The 22,769-nt window shown below is 37.2% G+C and overlaps 1 protein-coding gene across 2 annotated transcripts in view; it reads left to right on the top strand.

Annotated features, from left to right (window-relative positions):
* Positions 1-22,431, top strand: part of LOC102696702 (testis expressed 264, ER-phagy receptor) — a 145,510-nt gene extending 123,079 nt beyond the window's left edge. The window contains exons 3-5 of one of the 2 annotated variants that reach the window (XM_015347378.2): positions 693-861; positions 1,543-1,569; positions 20,851-22,431. In XM_015347378.2, the coding sequence (XP_015202864.2) occupies positions 693-861; positions 1,543-1,569; positions 20,851-21,161 (507 nt within the window). In that variant the 3' untranslated portion in view covers positions 21,162-22,431. The remainder of the gene's footprint in view (positions 1-692; positions 862-1,542; positions 1,570-20,850) is intronic. The other variant, XM_006630701.3, reaches the window with a different exon arrangement.
* The last annotated feature ends 338 nt before the right edge of the window (positions 22,432-22,769 follow it).

Genomic DNA, 22,769 nt, shown 5'->3' with positions numbered 1-22,769 from the left:
ATGACATTATTTGAAAGTTTTACTTCTGTGCTTAGTGCACACATCTGATACCTAAAGTACAGTTAAATTTGAGCAAACCTTTTAGGTTCTGAAAAGCCCAATGTCTTTTCAATTAAAAACCCTTTTAGTTTTTAATTTGAACAGACATGTTAAAACTGTGTTATGCATGATATTACCAAAGTCTGCTGTAAGCCCAGTAAACTTTTTGATTCACGGTGCCTGGAGTTGTCACTATTTTCTGCTGACGTACCTGAGGGCTTTTTAGCATTGTGCTTTTGAACTTGAACTTCAAGTTCCCCGCACCTGGGGAATTTTCTGAACCTATCAGAAGTTATTAAAATACATCTTTTAAACCAGCACGTATTTACCAAATTAATTGCACACCCCTGAAGATAGCAGTTATTTATAAGCTCAATTAAACATTACAATTCTCCAGTCAATTGAGTGACTCAGCCTTCAGTTCTCGTTCCATTATGCAGTCAGTGGCGAAGTGAGGGGCACATTATAATGCTCACTGAGAGAAATCTCTATGAAGGAATATGAATAATGAGTAGTAACAATGGCTGGCAGCTCTTAAAACTGCAGAATCCTTCTAAGACGTTCTTTCAACGGCTTTGGGGACATGGGTGGGCCTTGTGACAGGAGAGACAAATGTTTGAGCCGTTCTTTGTTTCCATTCTTTCCTTTCCCAGGAGCGAAAGCTGTGTGCTCACCCCTTCCTTGAGATTTACCGGGGAGACCTGATTCACTACATGAGCCCTCTTGCTCGCCAGAGTGACTTCTATGTACCGGAGGTCAGAGACACTGAACGGAAACTGCAGGCTGATGAAGAGTCAGAGGACAGGCAAACAGACATCACAGGTAGGCATTGAACAGACTCCTCTCAGTACATCTGCAAGAGAGCATACTCTACAGCTTTCTTCACATGACCTTCCCTTCATAGACTAGAAGTCTATGAATCCTACCCTTTTGGTTCTAGAGCTTTAAACTCATCTTCCATATTTTCCCTTTGTTCTAGATTCTCTTTTTTTGTTCTGGTAATATTACAATACACTTGAACAAAAAAATGAGAATGTGTTCCATAAGTAACAAATAGTATGAATAATGAGACTGTTTAAAAAAACTGTAGAAATGAATGGAGTGCAATGCTTTTTTGGGAAACAGAGCACATATTTGGGAAAGCTCTGTTTAATTGTTGTTTAACATTTTGATATGACCTATTGCCAAATTATCTATTATTAAATAACTGTTAAAATGATTATAAATATCTTTATTCTCATTATCATTATGGCTCTTCTACTGAGGAAGCTGAAATTTGAGATTGACATATCAAATCTTTGCTGCTCACTGAGTTATGACAATGTTAATGTTGGTCAATTTGGATTAAGTTGCAGAGTTTTATGGTTTTCTGGAGTTAGTTTTATGCAGTGGTTCCAAATCGTGGACATCACCCCCAGCAACAGTTTCTTGAAGCCAAGGCCTGCTGTTCGTTGTTTTACGTTTCTCCGAGTTAAGATAGTGTACTGTTTGTTTTTGTTGTAGAAAAGGTGGATGTGAATCTCTTTCAAGGTAAGATGGAAATGCAAAACAATGGTTTGGCTCCACGTGAGAGAGCACTGCACTAAGCTGTCTCATTGCCTTTCCCCTTGCCTGCCTGCCCAACCAAGGAATCAACTTGTCAGATAACGAATGGACGATGATATGCACTGCTGCCCTCCTGTGCAAATCCCGCAGCTCTGGCTTCCCCCAAATTTCTAAACCTTTCAACGTACTGCATGTCTTACAGTAGTGTTTGATTTATTATGCTTATGCACGTAATTACAGATCTTCGGTTTGTGAGCCTCGCTTTGCTTTTCAGGTGCAACTCAACCCTTGAAGTCTGGTAGACTTGTTCAGTGTCAACACAAAAATTGCCCCAAACTGCAACAAAGTAAAAACATTTGGAAACTTTATAATATACAGGGTGGTTATACTGTACATTCTTGCAGTCATTCCCTGAGAACAACCACACTTTAGTGGCTCTCCGTATCTCTTCAAGTGCTGTTTCTTCTCCACTGTCATTTGCATGCCCATGTCTGCATGTGTGTATACTGATAATTTCCTGGAAATTGGATGAACAGTCACAGATAGATTCTTTTTGGAGGAGACTCTATAAATACCCTGTGAATGTGGCATTCTTTTTCAGGCAGTATTGGTTTGTGTAGTATTGGTTAGGGTTGTAGCTGGAAGGTTGGGTGTTGAAATCCTGGGTGTACAGCTGTTGCACAGGATATTAGAGGGAAGTGGTATCCTCAGATTGCTGCACTAACATGCCCTGTTGTATGTAGTATAGGTGTACAAATGTGAGTTACTGAGTTACTCTGGATAAAAGAGTCAGTCAAGCAAAGTGATAATGATAGATATGTCCGATCGTCCTTATTCTAAAATGCAATATTTCTTATTCAGGAGCGTTCTTTGTAGAAACTCTGCCAAAGGAACCTTTTTTGATAAGAAAAACCTCATCTTATGTTGTCTCAGCCCAGGAGCTAACATCTTTGAACCCTATTTAGTCCAGATTTTATACATTGTGAAACTTAAGGTTTTGTTGGTAATAAGGTTTCATCAAATGTGGTACGTTCTTTCTTGTTGGTGCTATGCAGGCTACAGATCACAACAAACACCACTTTTTTTCTTTAGAGTCATTAATAAGAAATGAGGAGTGAATAGTGAATTGCTATATGTTGCTTTGAGGGCAGGATTCATTTCAATCTATTGTGCAGCATTTCTGTTCTTCATTAAAAGAGGTTGTGTAAGGGTTATAGCTGTACCTGCCAGATAGAAGGCCAATAACACACTGCTGAGCTGGACGTGTGGCATGTTGATTACATATTGAAGACTATACAGAGGCTGAACAAAGACTTTTTGAAATGTATTTTTCCAGTTGCTGCTCCCTCTATTGATTGCATCGATCTGTTGATAGATGAGGTTGTATAATTGCTCTGTCAGTTTGAGCATGTTCTTCAAAGTGCTAGCAGTCAAACAAGATGAATAGCCTTACCATTAAAAGAAAACAGAAAAAAAAACCCTGACGGGACTCTAGTAAAAAGGTCTTGAGTTAGGTAAGCGAAGATATTAACTTGTCACAATATAAATCATTTGAAAACTGAGCTGTGACACTGTATTATGTGTGACTAGATGACTGGGCTAGAGTCACCCATTTGGAGAGTTATGAGTACAGCTGTGATATTATTCTATCTGAAGCCAGTGGGTAAGGGCATTTAGAAGGACATTCCTTGTTACACTGTGGAACACATTTCCTATCTCAGCAGTCAGTAGTGAGACTCCACAGGCTTCAGAAGATATTTACCTCACTGATGCCTTATGATCCCTGACATTTATTGGGATTTGTTACTTGAATTTTGACTCAGTTTTCCTCCCATTTAACATCAACTGATACATGTTTTATTCTTTGGTCCTGCTGGCTACATTGTCTTGGAAAACAGAAACTAGCAAGTCCTGTTTAAATATTATATTTGTATTGTCATGTTTCTTTGTAGTATAAATTCTTCAACCTTATTTTTAAAGACATAATCATCACATCTGTAGAATGCTAAGAGCATCTGAAATATTTGGAAACATTTGTTTTGATTTCATCTGTGTAAAGTGCTTCCAGTACTGCAGTAAAATTAATACTAATTCGCTCTGGGAGATTATGCAGACTAATCCTGACTTATTACCTACGCCAGGTGCAGTTACAGGGCACGTTTCTGTAGTATTTCACTGTCTGATTAATAAACTGAGAATTCTTGAATTCTTGGTCTGTATGTTCTCCCCACATTCACACAGCGTTCCAGTTTTCTCCTGTAGTCAAAGGACATGCTTGTAGGTTAATTGGCCTCTGGTGAAAATTGGTCCGAGTGTGCGTGTCTGTTCCCTCCAGGATGTATCCTGCCTTGAGCCCGTTGCTCGCTGGGTTGGACTTGAACTCCACCATGACCCCGTACCAAATAAAGTGGCTGGAAAATGAATGGATGATAGTTTAGTACTGTACATGATGCCTCATGTGTAATTCTTTCAAAATGTCTAAACCATTGATGGATTCAGGATCGGATTCATCTCACAGCAGCAGTCGTGGGTTATTAATGTCATTGTTAATCGATCTACCTGCTATACAGTCCAGTCCAATTTTTAAAAGCACCACGTATTGTAAAGCAGATATCCTCCATTTCTGCGTACAGTGCTTTGCAAAAGTATTCACCCCTTTCCAATGATTTTCCACAACAGGTGATGTATACAGAATTTGGAAATATTTATTTTTTTAGATTATTCTTTGCAGTGTTAGCTAACACGTAGCTTTTTCATCCTTAAATAAATATTTGGGTTGACCTGAATAACTGTTGATGGAAAAATAACCAATTAAAAAAAAAACTGTGTACATTTTTTGTCATTCATCAAGCTGGGATATGATTGGAAAAATGTATACTTTCGCAAGGCACTTGCAAAATATGACTTTTGCAAATGCAGTACTGTACTGTATATCTCATTCATCCTTTCATTTGATTAGAATGATCATAGATAAAAAAAACTCAGTGTTTGATGAAAATCCAGAGCTGAAACAAGAACCGGGGTGACAAAGACCTGGATTGAGAATTGCTGTCATATATAAAGGTTTACAATATAGTATTTTCCATTTATATTCAAACCTTCAAGATTGGTCAAATACCAAATATTTTTTTTCACTGTATGGAATTGCACGACTACTTGTTAAAGGCCTCAGGTTGCAGCTTGACTTATGCTTCAGTAAACAGAGCTTTTGTAGTTTTATGGCATGGTCTGGTGTCAGAATGTTATGAATTATGTGAATTAAAAAGTCACAGTGCTGTGCAGCCTCAAGACCTCATTTATGTCTGGACAGGACCATGTGATGTTTAGTTCAAGTCAAAATTGCTTTAGTTATAAACTTGTCACATCTGCCATAAATTCTATTTGTGGGGCTTAAGACTTCAATGCAGCTCACCATAGTGCGCATTTTGTGGCCTTAGGTTGGTCAACTTACTGTAGGTATGAACTCTTAAGATCGAGCCAGAAGGCATGGGTTTCAAATTCTCTCCTTCCACAATGTTATTGTAGGATATTACTTTCAGGGAATTCTTGGGTTTTTTGTGAGTGTTTGTGTGGTTCTTGCCTTCCATTTGATGTTATTCAATAAGACACTTGCTGGCCTGCTGGTCACCAAGTCTAGGGGCTGGAATGTTTCAAGTCTACAGATTGCTGTCCAACCCAGATAGTAAAACTCAGAGAACAATCCACATTGAGGCTTAGTCCATAGCTCTCAGCCTGCCCTGGAGTCTCACAGCAGCAATAGGCAGCCTTTTTAACTCTTACCTTACCTGAGCATGTAGATGACAATTTTCTGCATTGGTAATACTGTATATCCTGGTAAAGGATGCCTCTGCAGAGGTACTGTATGATAGTCATTATTTTCATAGAAATAAGTAGCACCCACTAATTGAATGCTTATGGGGTGAAGTGAATTACTTAGATAATTAGAGTTCAGACAATTAGAGCTAAAGTACTGCAACTAATGGGAAGTTTTTAAAAATCAAATCTGTGCAAATCAAACTGCAAGAGTGCTTACATGGTGTATTGCCATAGGCTCATATTCTTGAAAATACATCATGTAATTCAAATTATTAAATGCTTTTAGCTTCTAAGTGTTTCAGTACCTTTCTCTTTCCCTTTAAGAACAAGACAATTTTTGTTTACCATCTTACTTTTTATTTATATTATACTTCAAAACTGGAACCATGCATAAATGCAATCACTGGACCAAACATTTACCAAACTGCCTTTACCAAACGGGGTACTAGCTATAGAATTTAATAATAGATTTTATATTGATGTAAAATGTTACTGATACTTTCTTTACGGGCCCTAAAATTACACAATTTACAAATTACCCATTTGGGTTTTTAGCGTCTCATTGTTTTGATCTCTTAATAATATTATTTTTAATTTCCCTCCTTAGCAGTGGTTTGGTAATTGTGATGAATTTATCTGCGAGGGGACATTCTGCATGTGGACAATGATTTGAAGTGACACCCCTTCAAGAAACGCAATTGGCAGATAAACAAAATATGAAATAATAATGCTAAGAATAAGAACAACAATAACAACAATAATAAGAAGAAGAAGTTTAGAACATCAATTCAGATTGACAATTAAGTATCCGTTCAGTTGACTTTTTTATTTTATTCTTTTTTTAATGGTGACTCTCATCTCTGTGACTTATGTTGAGGGATATTGCTATTTCTCCTCAATGTGTTATGAGCTTTCTAACAAAGTGTCAAACTTAGTCAAGCAGAAGTGCTTGTTAAAGCCACACTGTTGACAAAAGAAGTGCTTTAACTCTCTATGTGTCGAACATATTTATGGTATTATAGAAAGTGGCAAGGGGCGTGCTGTCCTTGGTGTCTTCACTTTTATAAACTCTCTGCCAGTAAGAAAACATTTTCTCTCTTTGCAAGGTGAAGGGGGAGTGTTGTTTTGTGCTGCAGTGGGGACAGGGTGTTAAAATACTGCCCACAGGCAGACATGAAAGTGCTGTCTTTAAGGTCTGGATATCATTAAGAATTGTGCTCCAGAATGCAACAATGCAGTTCAAGGCCTTTAATACTAATAATAAAAGGGAGTAGTCACTGTTACTATATGTAGTCCTTGGTAGGCCTTTAAGGTGTGAATGCTAGCTCACCAGCTGTCTGTGGGAGCTTGCATTCTGCGTGCCCCGAGTCGCAGAAAAAAAACAACAAAATGCACAAATGAAAAACAACCTAAACAACAAATGATCAGGTGCAGCCCTATCACAGAGCTTTTTAATCCGAATGGGCAAAAGCACCTGTCATAGTATTTATCAAGGAGCCACACTTCTTGCCTCGTATTTAAACATCTGTACTTCAGGATTCAAATTCAATCCTGCCATCTGCTTGAGTGTGCCTTGCTATAATCTTCAGTCTTGCCTAATCTATTGCCTATTCTGGAGATTTTCCATTGAGTTTCATATGCAGTATACAGCCCAAATACATGGACTGACTGATCTATGGACTGACTAAGTTTCTATTGAGCCGTGATCCCTAGACTATGACCTTAAAAAAAACGCCATGTTCAGTAATTGAATGCCCTTCCAATTTATTTCCCATTCCAACTTATCTCATTTAAGTTGTGTTGTGCTAGAAAGTAGTAAAATAATCACGTCTTTCTCCTTAAAGGACATATTTACTCATTAAAAAATGCTTGTTAAAGATTTCATGCAGTGCATTGTGAGTTTTGTGCTTTGATGTTTTTAGTCTGGTTTTGAATAAATGAGATTCATGATGTGTAAGGCTTTAATAAATATTAGAAAACCATGAACATTTCGAATATGAATGTTGGCTTCCTTTTTTCTTCATATTATAGATTTATTAATCCAAACAGCAGAATGAGGACCTACAGAAAACAACAACTTTGTGAGTGTTATTCTTTAATTAGGCTCTGAGTACCTTTCATTTCCACTCTTTTCCAGTGAGTTAAAATCACTGGGGGCACCCTTTACACCACCATTAAGACAGTTTCTTGAATTATGAAGTGGTGTCCCAGTGCTGATATCTGCAATTGAGTGGCCACAGCATTTTTGTCTCCTCAGGTTAGCTAAGTGCACACATTTCTCTGGAGAATGCAGACTAGCATTACATTATATACAGTAGATAGTATTGTAACGGTCTCTTCATACACTACAGTCATCACAGACTGTGATAAACACCTGTTCTGGTAATCATCTCTTGTGGGAAGACAAGATTGTAATTAAATTTGGACAGTAAACTTAAACACAAAGACCACCTCCAGCTCACCTAATGCATACTGTACTGTACTTACTGTACTGTCTATATGCAGAACAGTACAGAATGAGTAGCTAGGTGATGCAAGGATCTTATCCAACCTCTCCATGGAAGAAGCTTAAATATCATGGCAGGGTATGTACAGTAGCTTGTTCCAGACTCCTACAACCTTTTTCAGTGCATCCTGTCCTTGGTTTTAAAAGCACTTTCATTTTAATTCTCACTTGTGCCCTCCGGTTTGTATTTTCCCAATGACTCTGAAACACAAAATAGAGGACACAATTAAACTTCCACATAAAAAAAAGATCAGCTGTTCTTACAGGATGTTCCTGGCTGAAGGATGATGTTCCTGTTGTGTATCACTTCATGTAACTCAGTGATCTTCACTCTTCATACTGGAGCTACAAGGTCTTTTGGTTTGTTCTTACTAGCTAGAGTCAATTATTAACTTATTTGGTCTTAAATACAACTTTTTAGTCCCTGAAATCCCTCTACAAATGCATTGCTGAGGCTTTTCAGGACCAGTAGTGAATATCAATATGTGTGCTTCCAGTGTGTCTTTCCAGCCACTGTATAGGACCCAGTCTTCATAGTGAGGCCATTGTTCACCAGCCAAATGGGTTTGAGCATTAGAATGTATGTAAGTAAATTCATCCATTCCTACTCAAAAACTGCAAGCTTAATTAAGATATACTGTAGAGTAAAATGTTGTGCGTGCCCTAGAGTTTCTGTTTATAGAGTACAGGTCAGTGAAGCTGCTTAGAGTCAGATCAATGCTTTTGTTCTTGTTATATAAGCAAGAATTTAAAAAGCAGCTCACAGCACTGAAATGTGCTAGCAGTCCCATTAAAATATTTAGAATTCAGCACTAGCTCATCATCATCAAAGACTCATGGATAAAGGTTTTCATATGATTCTGTAAAACATAGATGGAGTTTAAACTCTGTCATCTGTCTCACACAATGATGACCCAGTTTGTTTTTTCATGATTGTAAAGATTATAGTACGTAAGCTGCTAAATTGTTTTCCTCGTCTAATGCATGTATGTTTTTTAGTTGTTAACAGTTTCATGTTGTGTTAAATGTTTTATGTTTTGTGTTGTGTCTTATACAGTATGTGCCTGCAATGCACATTTTCTGATAACATAAAGGAAGTGATTTATAAGTTACTTGCTATAAGCGAATAGCAAGTGAGTTAATTAGATATCTCTTTAATATTTAGAAAACATGTCTCTCTGACATCAAGGGAACAGCAGGATCTCTGCTCTCTAAACATATAGTACTGTATGCATGCTTTTTATTCTTCACATGAAGGTTCTACTCAGTACTCAGCATCTCTTTTACAAACACTTTACTAGTCAAACCCTAGATCTGGTAAATGTTTCTTTGTACATGAAAATCTATACTAATATTCTGATAAGAAATATAGTAAAACAGATTAAGCTTTGTGCACTTCAGTAACTGATAATTAACTGACATGAGTATTTTTGTTATTGATTGGTTTACTACAATATTTTGCTATAAAAATTCATGATTAGTGTTTTTTTTTTTAACTAAGAGACTGGCAAGTTGATGTTGACCAAAGGACTCTGGAAGCTTTTAGAGATGGACTTTTAATTAGCATCATATTTTTCCCATAATCCCAGAGAATTTCTGCAGCATTGCAGACCGACTCTTCAGTGATTCTGAGCCCCCAGGGTTTTTCACTCTAGGATCAAGATAGTTTAAGAGCAATGCTGTTAGCTTTGTGTAGTTCAGAAGGCAGAGATAACAGAGACTGGCACAGTTGTCAACTAGAGCAGAGGTGGAACAATTCTTACAGCCATGATTTGATAGTGACAGTTTTTTTTCTGTTTCAGAAAAGTTTAGAAGATAGGGAAAATAATGTACAGATTAAAAGTAATACCGGTTTCTTGTAAAAAAAATACTTTGTGATGTTTTTTTTTCTTTCTGTTTATGCTGTTTATGCTTTTTTCTGAAGTGAATTTATCACACAACAGATCATACTCATGAAAAGAATAATGAGTAATGCTGCCTTTTCATTGAAAGAGATGTTTGTAACATATACTGGCAGTCTGGAGATTTAGGAAAGCAAATTAGGTAATCTTGCTAATAGATCACAATATTTAATGAAAATATGTATTATGTAGGCACATCAAGATCCATTTTTCATCTCACTAGTCTATTTTTTCTCTAATAAATAGTCTTTTTGAATCTGTTCATCTTCATGTTATGTATCAAGAAGAAGACGCAGATTTTAGGGGCTGAATTTCAGAACAGTCCTCCATCTTGCTTTGACAAGAACAAAAAAACAGTTTGGACAGACACTATGGCATACTAGCTTGGAATACTATACATAGAAACAACACAAGCAATGACAGCACATTTCTTTGCTTTCCTCTAAAAACACTATTAGCTGTAGTCCTGTTTTACCTTACCTCTGAAATAGGAAGAGGCTGGATTTATTGAACTCTGAAATTCCTTTCCAATTTGTCATATATTACTAAAAAGGAATTATCTGAGCTGAAAGAACCTTCTAGTGCTGGCATTTGAATAGTTATTAGGGTTGGTATTGGATGGACATATTGTCACTATTTTAGTGTACTACATGCCTGGAAAGTCTTGGTTAGAGCTGATAGAGATATGATGGAAAACAGCATTATTTTTTAGCATGATTGTGACTGCAACAGTATGTCGCAGCCTAATACATGAATCCTTATCTCATGTGCATCCTCTTGAAAATAGCTTAAAGGAGATTGGTTGCCAAATTGAGTCATTGCATTTTTATAGAGGCTGGAAAGCCTTTCATGAAAAAACGAACCTTCCCACTCTATCCTACACACCTGTATAGTAATGATGCAAGTAGCTTGAATAACATAATGAAAATCATCTTAACTGTTGGGTTTCTGAGCTTTAAACCGTAATGAAATCATATCGTCTATTTTGTCAGTTTTTAAACTATTCAGTCTTGTGTAATGTTATGCCTTTGGGGTGGGAGAAATTGAATATGCAAACCAGCAGGTATTTTATTGTTATGTTTTCCTAAGCGTTAACTTAAGATTTACCGTTGATATGCATGCCAGTACTACTGGTCAAAAATGTTACACTGAGCCCTTTGTGTAGCTTGAATGGAATTACAGTACATCATATTGTATGTGCAATGAACAGTTTATAAAGAGATGGGTAGATGGATAGCACAGCACTTATTCTTTAACCCTGTCTAAACTGTCTCAGGTCTAGCAGCATATTAAGGTTTTGGAATCATTAATCCTTGTTTCTGTTTGCTTGAGATGATCAATCACTTGTGAGCAGACAGCACTTCAGCAGTACTATTCCGAGGTGATCTCAGGCCATCTCCCAGATGATGATTGTCTAATCTTCTATTCATGTTTTTGGAGCTTCATTCATTTCCTCATCCCTAAAGAGCAAAGATTCATCAAGATCTAGATGCCTTCATCTTTTGTCCTCATTGGAATATCAGATGAGAAGCCAAGGGTACATGGAAAATTTTGATAGGCGTTGTCACATGAACTTAACGTTTGAGGCTCAATAAGTGTTTTTAAGAGAAAAATGTAATTGAGGTCAACAAAAGACATTGCAAGTGCAGTGAATACAACAGAGGAGAGTCAGTCCTGTCAGTTAAAAGTCAGTCCTGTGGTGAACCTTGGAAGACACTTTTTACTTTTTAGCTTTCATAAACATATTGTTTTCCCACTGTCATGATAGGCTTACTTAACGTCTAGAATTATGAACACTAATGAGCTGACTGTGTCTTCCTTACCATCAACCTGTCTTGTATTCATGCTCTAGAACTTTTCATTATGCTCATCTCATTTTCTGACTCCTGGTGAGGAGGTACTGTAACAGGCTGAGTAGAGTAGACTTCCCTTTCCCCAGCACCAGTCTCCAGCCACCAGTCTCCAGCTCTTCAGACATTCCCAGGCCAGTCGAGGGAGTGTCCTCAGTCTGCCTTGGGTCACTTCCCAGTGGTACAGTACACCTCCAGTGGGAAGTATCCTCACTCGCTGCTCAAACCACCTCAACAGGCTTGTCTCGATCTGGAGGAGCAGCGGCTTGACTCCAAGGTCCTCCTGGACTGCCGGGCTCCTCATCCTGCCACAGAGAGTAATCCCAGCATCCCTACATAGAAACCTCATTCCCATCACTTGTACTCACAATCTCATTCTTTCACTCACTACCCAAAGTTCGTGACCATACAGTAGGTGAGTTTAGCGACATTTAATCATGCTGCGTTGAAAATATTGAAGCAGGCTATGGGTACAAAAAAATGTCTGGAGTACTAAATTCCTTAAGTATGAAAGGATACTGTTTCTAAGGATAATGATATCGATCATAGTATAATGAGTTACTTTGTGCAAAACCCATAAATTAAAAAGAATAATTAAGAGGTAATGTGGAGGGGGGTTTCAGTTAAGTTGTGTTTCCCAGGTGGTCACAGGCTCCAGCCATGCTGTTGTATGGATGCTGTCAAAATCAGACCAACATGATTGCTCTGAGGCTCGTAGTTTTTGAAGTGGTAGTTTGGTGATTTGATATGATATTTTATAAAGTATTTGGATATCTTCCGAGTTAAAATCTGCATTTCACCATTGTATTATTCAGTCATCATTCATTATTCAGTCTTGACCTGAAATAGCCTGGGTACATTATTAGCTATTGGTTATCTCAGTTTTATATTAGAAGTTTATTGCTCTGTTTTTTTTACATTTTAAGAATAAGACCTTGATTCTCATTTAATAATCCCACTGGGACTAATTTAGCAACTAATGCAGGCAAGTGTTCTGAAGGAACCAAAACAGCTTCAACTGAAGAATACATATAAAGATGTCGGATCTGTGTCATTATTTTGGGGTATTTTTGTGGAAGATCAGCTGGGGCTGTTCTCTTTCACAAGCTTTTATTTTAAAAATGTTTTTAATGATTAAAATTTCAATAGGAGTAATGTGCCAGCAATTCTAAAGTGCAATGAAACTGAGGATTCTTCTAATTAAAATGAAATATAATCTTAGTTGTATCTTGACTTTTTTTTCCTCTTTCATTCTTTGAAAAAAATGTGTTAAAAGAATGTAAAGAAACCCCAATTTTATTTTAGTTTAAGATTTAATCTAATTGACCAAGTGAAATACTAATAACTAAACTAATGCCTCATAGTTGCTTTCAATCTTTTGGTCTTTCTGGTAAACCTGGCTCATTTGGTAGTAAGGGGAGATCACACATACAGTAGGTCTCTCATTATAATAAATAAGTGCAGTTTCTGCATCCATAATGTGTATAATTGGTAAGAAAAAAACGTGTTGCAGAAACAGTTTTTCCTACTGTACATTAGTATGTGCAAGGTTGAATTTCAATCGATTTCTTTCATACAATGTTTTTTATTTATTTGTTGGAGTCTTATTCAGGAATGCTGTAAACATGTTACACGTTTATTATGGTCTTGCAGTTTTATACAGTAAGATAGCAGCTCACCTTGTGATTCTCACATACTGTACTTTTCATTTTTATCACCACAAGTAAACACCTCCCTCTTTTGTTGTTTATTACAATATTACTTCTTTTAACTGTGTTCGTTACAAATCTTTTAAATGTGTTTTTAATTTCCGTCTTACTGCTGTGGTAGTGATATGATACGATATCACTCAAAACACCCAGCAGATACAATTTGACCCGTGGTACTTGCTGTGCTGTGCTTCCGAGATACTCTTGTGATCGATCAGGGTATCCTGACCTGTGCAGGGGTCCACTCCAGGTAAAAAGAGACTAATTGGGTCACTTCTCAAAAATTAGACCTTTAACCCATTTTCCACATGACCCAGAGTGGCAGTCAGCAGTTTTCAAATGATTGAAATTCAGTTTGGGGCAACATGTAGGAGTCAGGTCACTAGGACACTATGTTTTGCTTCAGACAGATTCTTTTGTGGTGTTAAGACAGACTGTAGCTTGTTGGGGTGGGGAGATTTCTCTGCTGTTTCATGGCATGCAGAGCTGTATTTCCCCAAGGATATTAATTTCACAAATGACCTTGATCAGGCCCAGTTAAATAATTAAAGACGCAGCACAGCCATTTTTGACAAAAACTAGTCAAATTTGCTAGTTGAGTGTACAGTAAGTGCAAAGGTGTTGAAAACATCTGCTAGGGTGAATTTTCACTCATTCACGAGGGAGAATCATACTGTAGCTCTTGCCAAGGTTTAAGCCAGGCATAGGAGGCTTTTCGGAAGGAATAGTAGATCTATGGACTTTCTAAAGAGATACACATCTTGAATGTGCTGCACAGTTTGACCCTTGTGAAAGTGTACATAAACTGTATGTACTGTATGTATTATTCTACATGGCTTAATTTTTCAAAACCATCTTTCACCTGTAACAGAGGAACTGACTTCATACTGTACTTTCCACACAAGCTTTTTCAATACCAGTGTACTTTATAGCATTTCCACAGATCTCTTCCCCCTGGGAGACTGTGTGCCTTGAAGCTGCCCAGCAGTATTTAATAAGATGTGGAGATTCTAGGCGCTTTCCCAAATCCTCTTACTGCAGACTGTGCTAATTAAAGGTGACCACACTGCCATCGATACTCCGCACTCCTTAGACTTGTTTTTTTCCAAAGCAATAAAAATATGACATTTAATAAATAAATATGAAGGAGGAAAGACTACACAAAGGTTCACAACTGTCAGCAAGAATAGCACTTGTGCATTAATATCATCCTCTCTCACAGCTGAATGTGAAGAAATACATACAAATCCATTTTCACTATCCCAAACGCGAGTTCAACAAAAACAAGACCAATAAAATTATCTCCATCTTGATATTACATCCCATGGAAAAATACTTTTTTATGTAATATGAATGTAAACTCAAGATAATAATATTCTCTTAAATATATTGTCTGATGTTGATTTACAATTCATTCCAGATTATTAAACCTGTCAGCTTTTTCCTTTAGTTAAAAACACTGTACGGTGTAAGTCAAAACAGAAATGAACATACATCATTAAATAAATCAAATACAACATCAATTTATTTTTTTAAACATTACTGACACAGTAATAAAATCAGGGAGAGCTTTTTTCATATTATGGAAATGCAAACCCACACATCCCCAGTAGTACTAATGAAATAATCAAGGAAGCAAATGTTTTGACAGATACGGCATGACTTCACCTTTTAAAATGTGTTTTTGCACAATTTCACTGACTCCATGTACTGTAGTTGGAAAACTTTTAATTAGAAACATTTTTTCTTTAATTTCCTTCAATCTCAAACCACCGGAGCTCCTGTGATCAGTTAAACAAATCCATCTTTTTACAAAGAAGACTTACTGCTATTTCAGTAATCTCAACAGTGGACTCCTGAATTATTAATGATTATTTGATGCAATGTGTACCATTTAATTACTAATATTTAATATTAATATTGCACTGTCAAAATTTGAATTTCACAGCATGTAAGATATTATTCATATTGCATTTGGTACTTTAGCCCTAGACAAACAATCTGTGTAGAGTAATGTTTTTTTTTATTTCTATCCGTGTATTCTTTGATATCTGCTCATTTCTAGAGCTATCATTTCTTTAATTTTTTATTATAATCTTATTCCATCTCTTCCAGGTTTTAAAAAAGGGGTTTTCTCTGCAGGAGATGGCCTTCAATCTGTTTTTCACTTGCAAGAACTGACCTCCAAGTCATTTTTTGGTGTCAGTGTTTACAGAAGCAACATCATTAAAAATAGCAGTGAGTTACAGCTCATTGATTTGGGAATTGTACTCTTCATACATAGCTGGATAACCTGGAAAATGTACACTGCTTTGAAAAGCTCTGACAGGAAAATTGGGGGATGCTCTTTAATTTAACAGCCTGACCGGGACATTGATAAACTCCCCAAGTGCATGAATGAAAACCATGGATTTCCACCATCGATATACTTTGGGAGGTTGCAGGCGTGTTGTTGAATAAATGTTTCTTTCCCTCAATGTGGCATGGGTTTCTGCACTGCTTATTAATGACACATGCTCTGTGTTTCCTGTAGAGATGCTGCTGCCTTGAAACAGTTCAATATAAATGAGCAAGGAAGCACGCACAGTTAGGGCTTGACTGACCTAGGTGCTTGGCTGGTGTGTCCCTAAGCAGATATCACCCAGAATTAGCCTGGTCAGTTCATAGCCTGTGATAAATTATCATGAAAGTATGCTCACAATAATATATTACCCACAAATAGATGTAAGGAGCTTAGTGTAATCTTTCACCATGGTCACCATATGCATTCCTACAAGCCTGTGTGTGTAGACTAGCAAAGTACGTTTATCTAGTGTACTTCTTAGCTGCTTAGAGTGCTCAGTCCCTGTATATCTTTGTTAACCTACTTTAACTGATTTTTGAATTGTGTCTAATCCAAATAGACATACTAAGTAACTCTAGTACAATAATTGAACTAATTGGTACTGGATAGAGTTTGCATAATTATTTGTCATTTAGAGCTTAACGTTTCATTGATGATTCCGTCTTTTCTAATTGATCCATCTGTGCCGGATCTTCTTTAAACTGCTAGTGTAGCATTAGACCTACTTTCTGTTTAATGGTAATGAAACTGTGGGGAAATGAGAAGCTAAGGATGGACCAACCCTTAATAACTTGCAGTCCAGCCCTTACTTGGTCTGAAAAAGTTAATTTCCTGACTGGATTCCCTTTTTGTATAAACTTTATGATGGGTGTGCAAATGATGCTTATCCCATCCTATCTCTTAACCCTAAGGGAGATGAAGCTGTGATTCTCCCTAATAACCAATGAGAAGCACACACTGCTTTTCCTTTCTATCTTACGGGAAGTTAGTCAGTTGGCAGTTGAGCACTGCACTGTCGACTATCCTATCTCTTTCCTGGTCCACCTGATAGCCCTTAGACTCGTCTCACCATGACTCCATGGTTAAACAAATTCTCCCGAGTCATTTCTCTTAATCTAAATCAGCAGCAGTGTAATTTACTCTTGCAACCTCGTGTGAATGCCTGTACATATTTTCTCTCTAACAATTGTAACCAAGCAGCATTCCCCAAGCTCAAACCATAAAAAACAGCTCAGAGGCAGCAGCTCCATTATGTTATCCATTATGTGAAATCATTCTTCTCCTCTTGAGGTTCACTACCACTCAGAGCTTATTCCAGAACAAGTCCCAAGATAGCACTGAGAGTCGGACTGCTCTGTCCATCACAGGGCTTTACAAACATCTGCTGGATGTGTATCTTTGCAGCCAGATGACAGAAAGTCTCTGTGATGACGGCAAGGTCCAACTGGCCATGCAGGTCCAGTTCAGAAACCAACCAACATTAATTTATCACAGGGCCATCAACACAAGCCTGCGGATTGTGTGGATGTCGATTTCATAAATGTTTTCCTTCTCCAATGAAGTGTATTTGGTGAATAACTTCACCTTATATATTAACTTACCCATTTATTTGATATGTGTGTGCACATGATTGATCACTCAGATTCTATACCTTCATATAATTAAAATGAGCAGCAGTGCTCTAATCAAGATGCTCATGAACTAAATGACATTTAAATGTGGCTGTGGAGAACCCAGGGTGTTCTGTGCTTCAAGCTTTAATTAATTCTGTAAAGGTCTCAGATCTTTGGAGAATATTTTAGTCACCAAATGAACGTGTATAGTTAGTGCTGAAGAGGCCTGATTTATTTGAGATGCTTGAGTTAATTTTTGTGAGCAGCACAAAAGAAAACATTTTCTTTTCCCCAGGCCTAAGCAGAAAAAAAGTTGATTGATATGGTAAAAATAATTTCTTTAGTGACAAGGCAACTCAAATTTGTGTATTATTTTAAGTAGTGTATGAAGTAGATACTGTACATATGATATTGATCGGAAAACCGTCTTCATACAAGAAATGCATTTTGTAAATGAACCATGCAACCATTTTTAAAGATTGACAGCAATATAACATAACAACTAGAAACTGTTAATTGTGCTGAAATACAGCCTGCACATCAGATGTTACCAATAACAATTAAATTGAGCCTTTCTAATCCTGTTAAGGACAATTTACCCAAAAAGTAGAAGACAGTTAATTTTGCCAAAAGAAATACAATCAGACATACTAAAATTGATAACAGAAATGCTACAGAGTGCCCACAGAGAATATTTCTGGTTTTGCAAACATATTTTGGTCAGCGATATCATATCCCGGATACTGTATGAAAACAAGTAATTTGATTAGGGATATGAAGATTTCTATGTTTGTCAGTCAGACTCTTATGTTATTCTGTTTTGCACTTTTCATGATGCTTCAGGAAATTGTCTGATGAACCAAATACATTACCACGATAAAAAGAATGACAGGAGAAAAATATTGCACTTGGCCCTTTAAGTAAGAAGGTCTTCTGTGATCTATAAAGAAGGGGAACGAAATGAATCATTATCCTGTGCATGACAGAAGGAGATTTAGATCTCTTGCTGTGATTGGTGCCCTTTTTCATATCTGGCTTTGGATTAATTACATCTCTTAATTGTGAATTTCCCTGTGACTCTTATAGCACTGTAAATGCAAGATGCGTGTCGCTGGCTGGTAGGAAGAAATAAAATGCACTATTGAATGCGTGTCTGGTGGGGGTTAATAGACTCCAAGACAGTAACAGGGTGACTGAGATGGAGCTGTATTGATTAAACGTTTCTTGCGCTAAATAAAGAGCCTCTAATAAACTCCACAGCTTACAATTTCACATGGTTAATGACACAAAATCAAAGAGCCTGGCTTGTCAGATAGACCATTTCCAATGTGCCTGGGTCAGGAACCACCTCAAATGAAAAACTCACTGTCCTGAGGAGGCATCTGAAACTCAATCTTTACCCAATATGTTAGTTCTCCAGTGGGATTGGTGGTACTGGCTAAATGCAACTTTCATTTCAGTGTTTATTTTTATAAGGTGATTCAGTACTAACTTTGACTTTTAATACATTCTGTTTAGTCGTCAAAATCATCACTAAATTAAAATAAATTAAAGATTACGGTGTTGTGAACATAGGTTTGTTTGACAGTGCCTCAGTAAAATCACAAAGGTTTGGTGAAACTAAAACACAAAAGTTATTCAGAACCATTTAATGGTTTTATATTGTGTACTAGTGGTTGGAAAACCTATTCCACTGTAGTAATAAAATCATTTTATTAGCGTTTCCTCATCTCACAAGTACTAGATTGAATTGATTATGTGTTTAATTGGTCAAAAGTTCACCAAAACAAGATTATTCTATGCCAGTATATTGGCCTGTAGGAAGTCATTTATCCGTCTCCACTCCCTGTGAGGGTGAATTTGCATTGATGTTCACATATCTTCTTGATAAGATCTTAATTTACCTGTCTCACTGCTTATCTGGTTTGGAATTTGGAAGTCTCAGCCAGGCAAAGCAAGGAGGCTACCAACATTTCAAAAGATTATAACCTGCAAAGAGCTACTCTGTTCCTCTCCTGTCTTCTACCTGTCAAAACACTGCACACCGTCATTAACCTTGTTGCATAGAATCAAAAAGATACACATTTCTAAATAGATATTCTAATTAATGGTACATGAGTATTATCTTGCATATTTAAATTACAGTTATTGTTTTAGTTCTCACAGTGTAGAAAACTCAGAATTTTTTTTAGCAATCCTAGTTGCCATAGGCAGTGAATGAGTTAATTTCCAAGCTGTTCTGTGGAGTACAGCTTCTGCAATGAAGGAAAGCCCCTTTCTAGTGTCACTACAAAGCTGTTTGTCTGCCAGCACTCCTGGCTTCATATGCTGTAGCTCGGCACAACAACTGGTTCAGAAAGTACTCCAACGATGCTGATGAATCACGAAGACCAGGTGTTAGAAGCACAGATACCTCCTGGAATTTTAACTGACAATAGCAGGCAAAGTTGATTTTGCAGCCAGGTTCTGCGTTATCCAAACCGTATTGTGAAAGGGTTTGTATGCCTTTATAAATGAGTATTATTTTGATATTTTGCCTATCAGTGTTTAAACTGACATTTAACAGCCTGTATTGACAGGAGAATACATTTATAATGGCTGATGCTTAATGCTTCTGGAAAAGGCAAGACAAATGTTTATGGTCTCCATTATTTGTGAAAGGAAAAACAAATCTCACCTATTGTATATTATGTGGTAACTGGCATGCCAGGAGTCTTTCCAGACTTTTACACGCATAGATCTTAAAACGACTGACTTTCTTTTTTTCCCCTTTATTCTCTCAATTACACAAGAGCAGAGGAAGCTAAAGCGCACACTTTCAGAAAACAGATTTTACCTGTCTTAAAAAAAAAGCTTACTTTGTGCCATAGGAAGGATTCACAATTAGATTATAGCCTGCTAAATGTTCAGTCACTCTCATGTACAGTACTGTACTTTGCTTAGCTTTCAGGTATGTTTCTTTTGAGCTTGAGTGTCACTTTAAAGCAGCTAAGCAAAAAATAACTCAGAGTTTTTTTTTCTAATTACAGGGATAAAAAAAAAAATCAACCTTTAAAATCCTCCTTGTGCTTTATATTTGCATTTAACAAAAGCTGCACTTAACAGATGGGAATGCACTTGTTGTGTTTGTTACTGAAGTTCGGGAGGAAGGCTAGATACTAATCTCACACACTTCAGTTCGCCTACAGTACGTACATAAATCGTGTACCCAGGTCCTCCCTTTTCTGTCTGTCTTGCATCCCCCCTGCCTCCTCATCTACGCACCTGTAGCAAACCCCCTGGCTCACTGCTCACAACAGCCTCTCTGATAGGCTGACATTCCTTTCACTAGGTGAGTCAAGCCAAACACTTCATACATATCTTGTCTTTGCACTCATTGGGATCTAACCAAACTACCAAATTAGTAATCAAACAGGTAGCTTTTCATTTATCCCTGATTTCTCTAATTCAAGGACTGGAATGTGCATCATTCCTTTCATATAAATCGCATATTAATTTTCTTCTTTTTTTTTTTTTTTTTTTTTAAGGTGAGGACTCAAACAGCGAAACTGGTTCCGTGAGCCAATTGGCCATGTCTGAGAGCCGTGAGACTTCCCTGGCAACGTCAGTTGCGCCCTCTCTGCCTCCCAGGGACCAAGACGATGGGGACAACAGGAGTGACAGAAGTGACAAGGGCTCTAACGAATCGGTTGGAAGTGGCTCCTCCTTCGAGGAGCTCGACCTAGAATCGATTGAGGGAGCGGAAAATGTGGGGGTCACCCAAGCTGAATTGAGGGCCAACAAGAACCAGGATGTTATCGCAGAGGAGCGTGGGGCCATTGTGGAAGGGGAGGAGTAGACAGTTACTAAAAAGGCAGGCGGTTTTTGTCAGAAGTAGTTTGAGAATGTAAAAAAAAAAGAATTAACCACATATTGTCATTATGTCTTTCACTAAAAACAATGTAAGAAATTGTAGTGGTGCCCCTAGGATGCAAGTCCAAAGGAAAAGAAGGATGCAGTTAGCCATGGGTACAATTTCAGATTAGCGTTCATGAGCTTGTTTTGACCTCAGATAAAATCCAGCCTCTCCTTTTTGATCCCATATGGCTGACAGGGCTAACAGATAACAACCTGCAATGAGCGACATAAGAATTCAATTTGACTGATGTATTAGAATAGCTTCATTTGTCAGTTAAGGGGCAGAGTGGGATTTCTTCATTATATTTGCATTTTTGTCTGTTTCTCCATTCAAATAAAAAAAAAACCCACAACTTTGTCTTCGTTTTAGTAAGTGTTGTCTGCTGGAGATATAAGGTTAGAATCCAAAACATTGAGGCCTCCCCCTCTTTGGTTGAAGCAAGAAGTACAGTCAGATGACAAATGTAATCTTACTTAAAGAAGTAGTTTCAGAATGCAGAGGGAATATGTAGCTGCGCTTGACTCCTACCACATGTATTAAATCAATTTATGGCAGCCTCACATTGTTAGAAAATATGGAATCTGTGGCATTTAATTTTTTATTTTGTGCAATATAAAAGGAGATAAATGTGTTCTGGAAAATTGAGTTTCTGACATTTTTCTTAATGCTCCTGCAGTCTTTCATTTAAATACATGTGGAGATGTGAGAAACGTAATCTGGAAACAGACATTTTCAAACCCGTGATTGGTCTTTAAATGTTTATGGTCACTTTATTCTTATAGTAGTTTCTTTTTTTCAGAGATTTATATGTAGTCCAAAAGTAACTTTCGCACATTTTTTTCTATACAGTAGGTTAAAAAAAATACACAACCTGAAATAAGGGCTCTTAGTTGTTAAGGTGTATTATTTATCTACAATATCATAATTTTTGGAAATAGTGGTGCTTATATTTTTCCAGTACAATGCTTGTAGTGTGTTCAGAATTTCCTAACTTGACATTTTGAATCTCATATTTCTGGAAGTTACTGTATCTACAGCAAATCCTCTGCTCTTCTGTCAGCAAGACTGAATGTTCCCTGAAAATATGTGTAGCTGACAAAACCACTGGTGAAGGGTTTAAATAATTAGAACCAGGAACAGCAAATTTAAAAGCACTCTCATGTAATCCATTGTGTACACACAATCTAGAATAAAGGTACTGTAAACTTGACTTCCTAAATAAGGCTTGATTATTAGTTTTTACTCATCTCCAGTCAGTCCTGCTATAAAAACTGATATTGACATTTTATCAAGACGTTGTACACTGGTGGAGTTTCCATTCAAAAATCCTTTGATTAAGTTAGCATTATTTTCCCTGACGATGCTTTCTAAACTTCAAACTGTAGACTTTCAGATTTTTCAAAGCTGTATCAACTCCCCCAATAGTCTTCAAGTTTTGTGATTCTGATAGGGACCAAAACCTAGATAACACACCAGGCCTGGTGATTTGTGGAGCTGTGCTGCTGGCATTTTCTATTTTGTGATCTCTAAACAGGAAATTCAGTGGTG

This window comes from Lepisosteus oculatus, chromosome 4 (genome assembly GCF_040954835.1).
Source record: "Lepisosteus oculatus isolate fLepOcu1 chromosome 4, fLepOcu1.hap2, whole genome shotgun sequence".
In the NCBI taxonomy this organism is placed as follows: Eukaryota; Metazoa; Chordata; class Actinopteri; order Semionotiformes; family Lepisosteidae; genus Lepisosteus; species Lepisosteus oculatus.
This window is presented reverse-complemented; position numbering and strand designations above follow the sequence as displayed.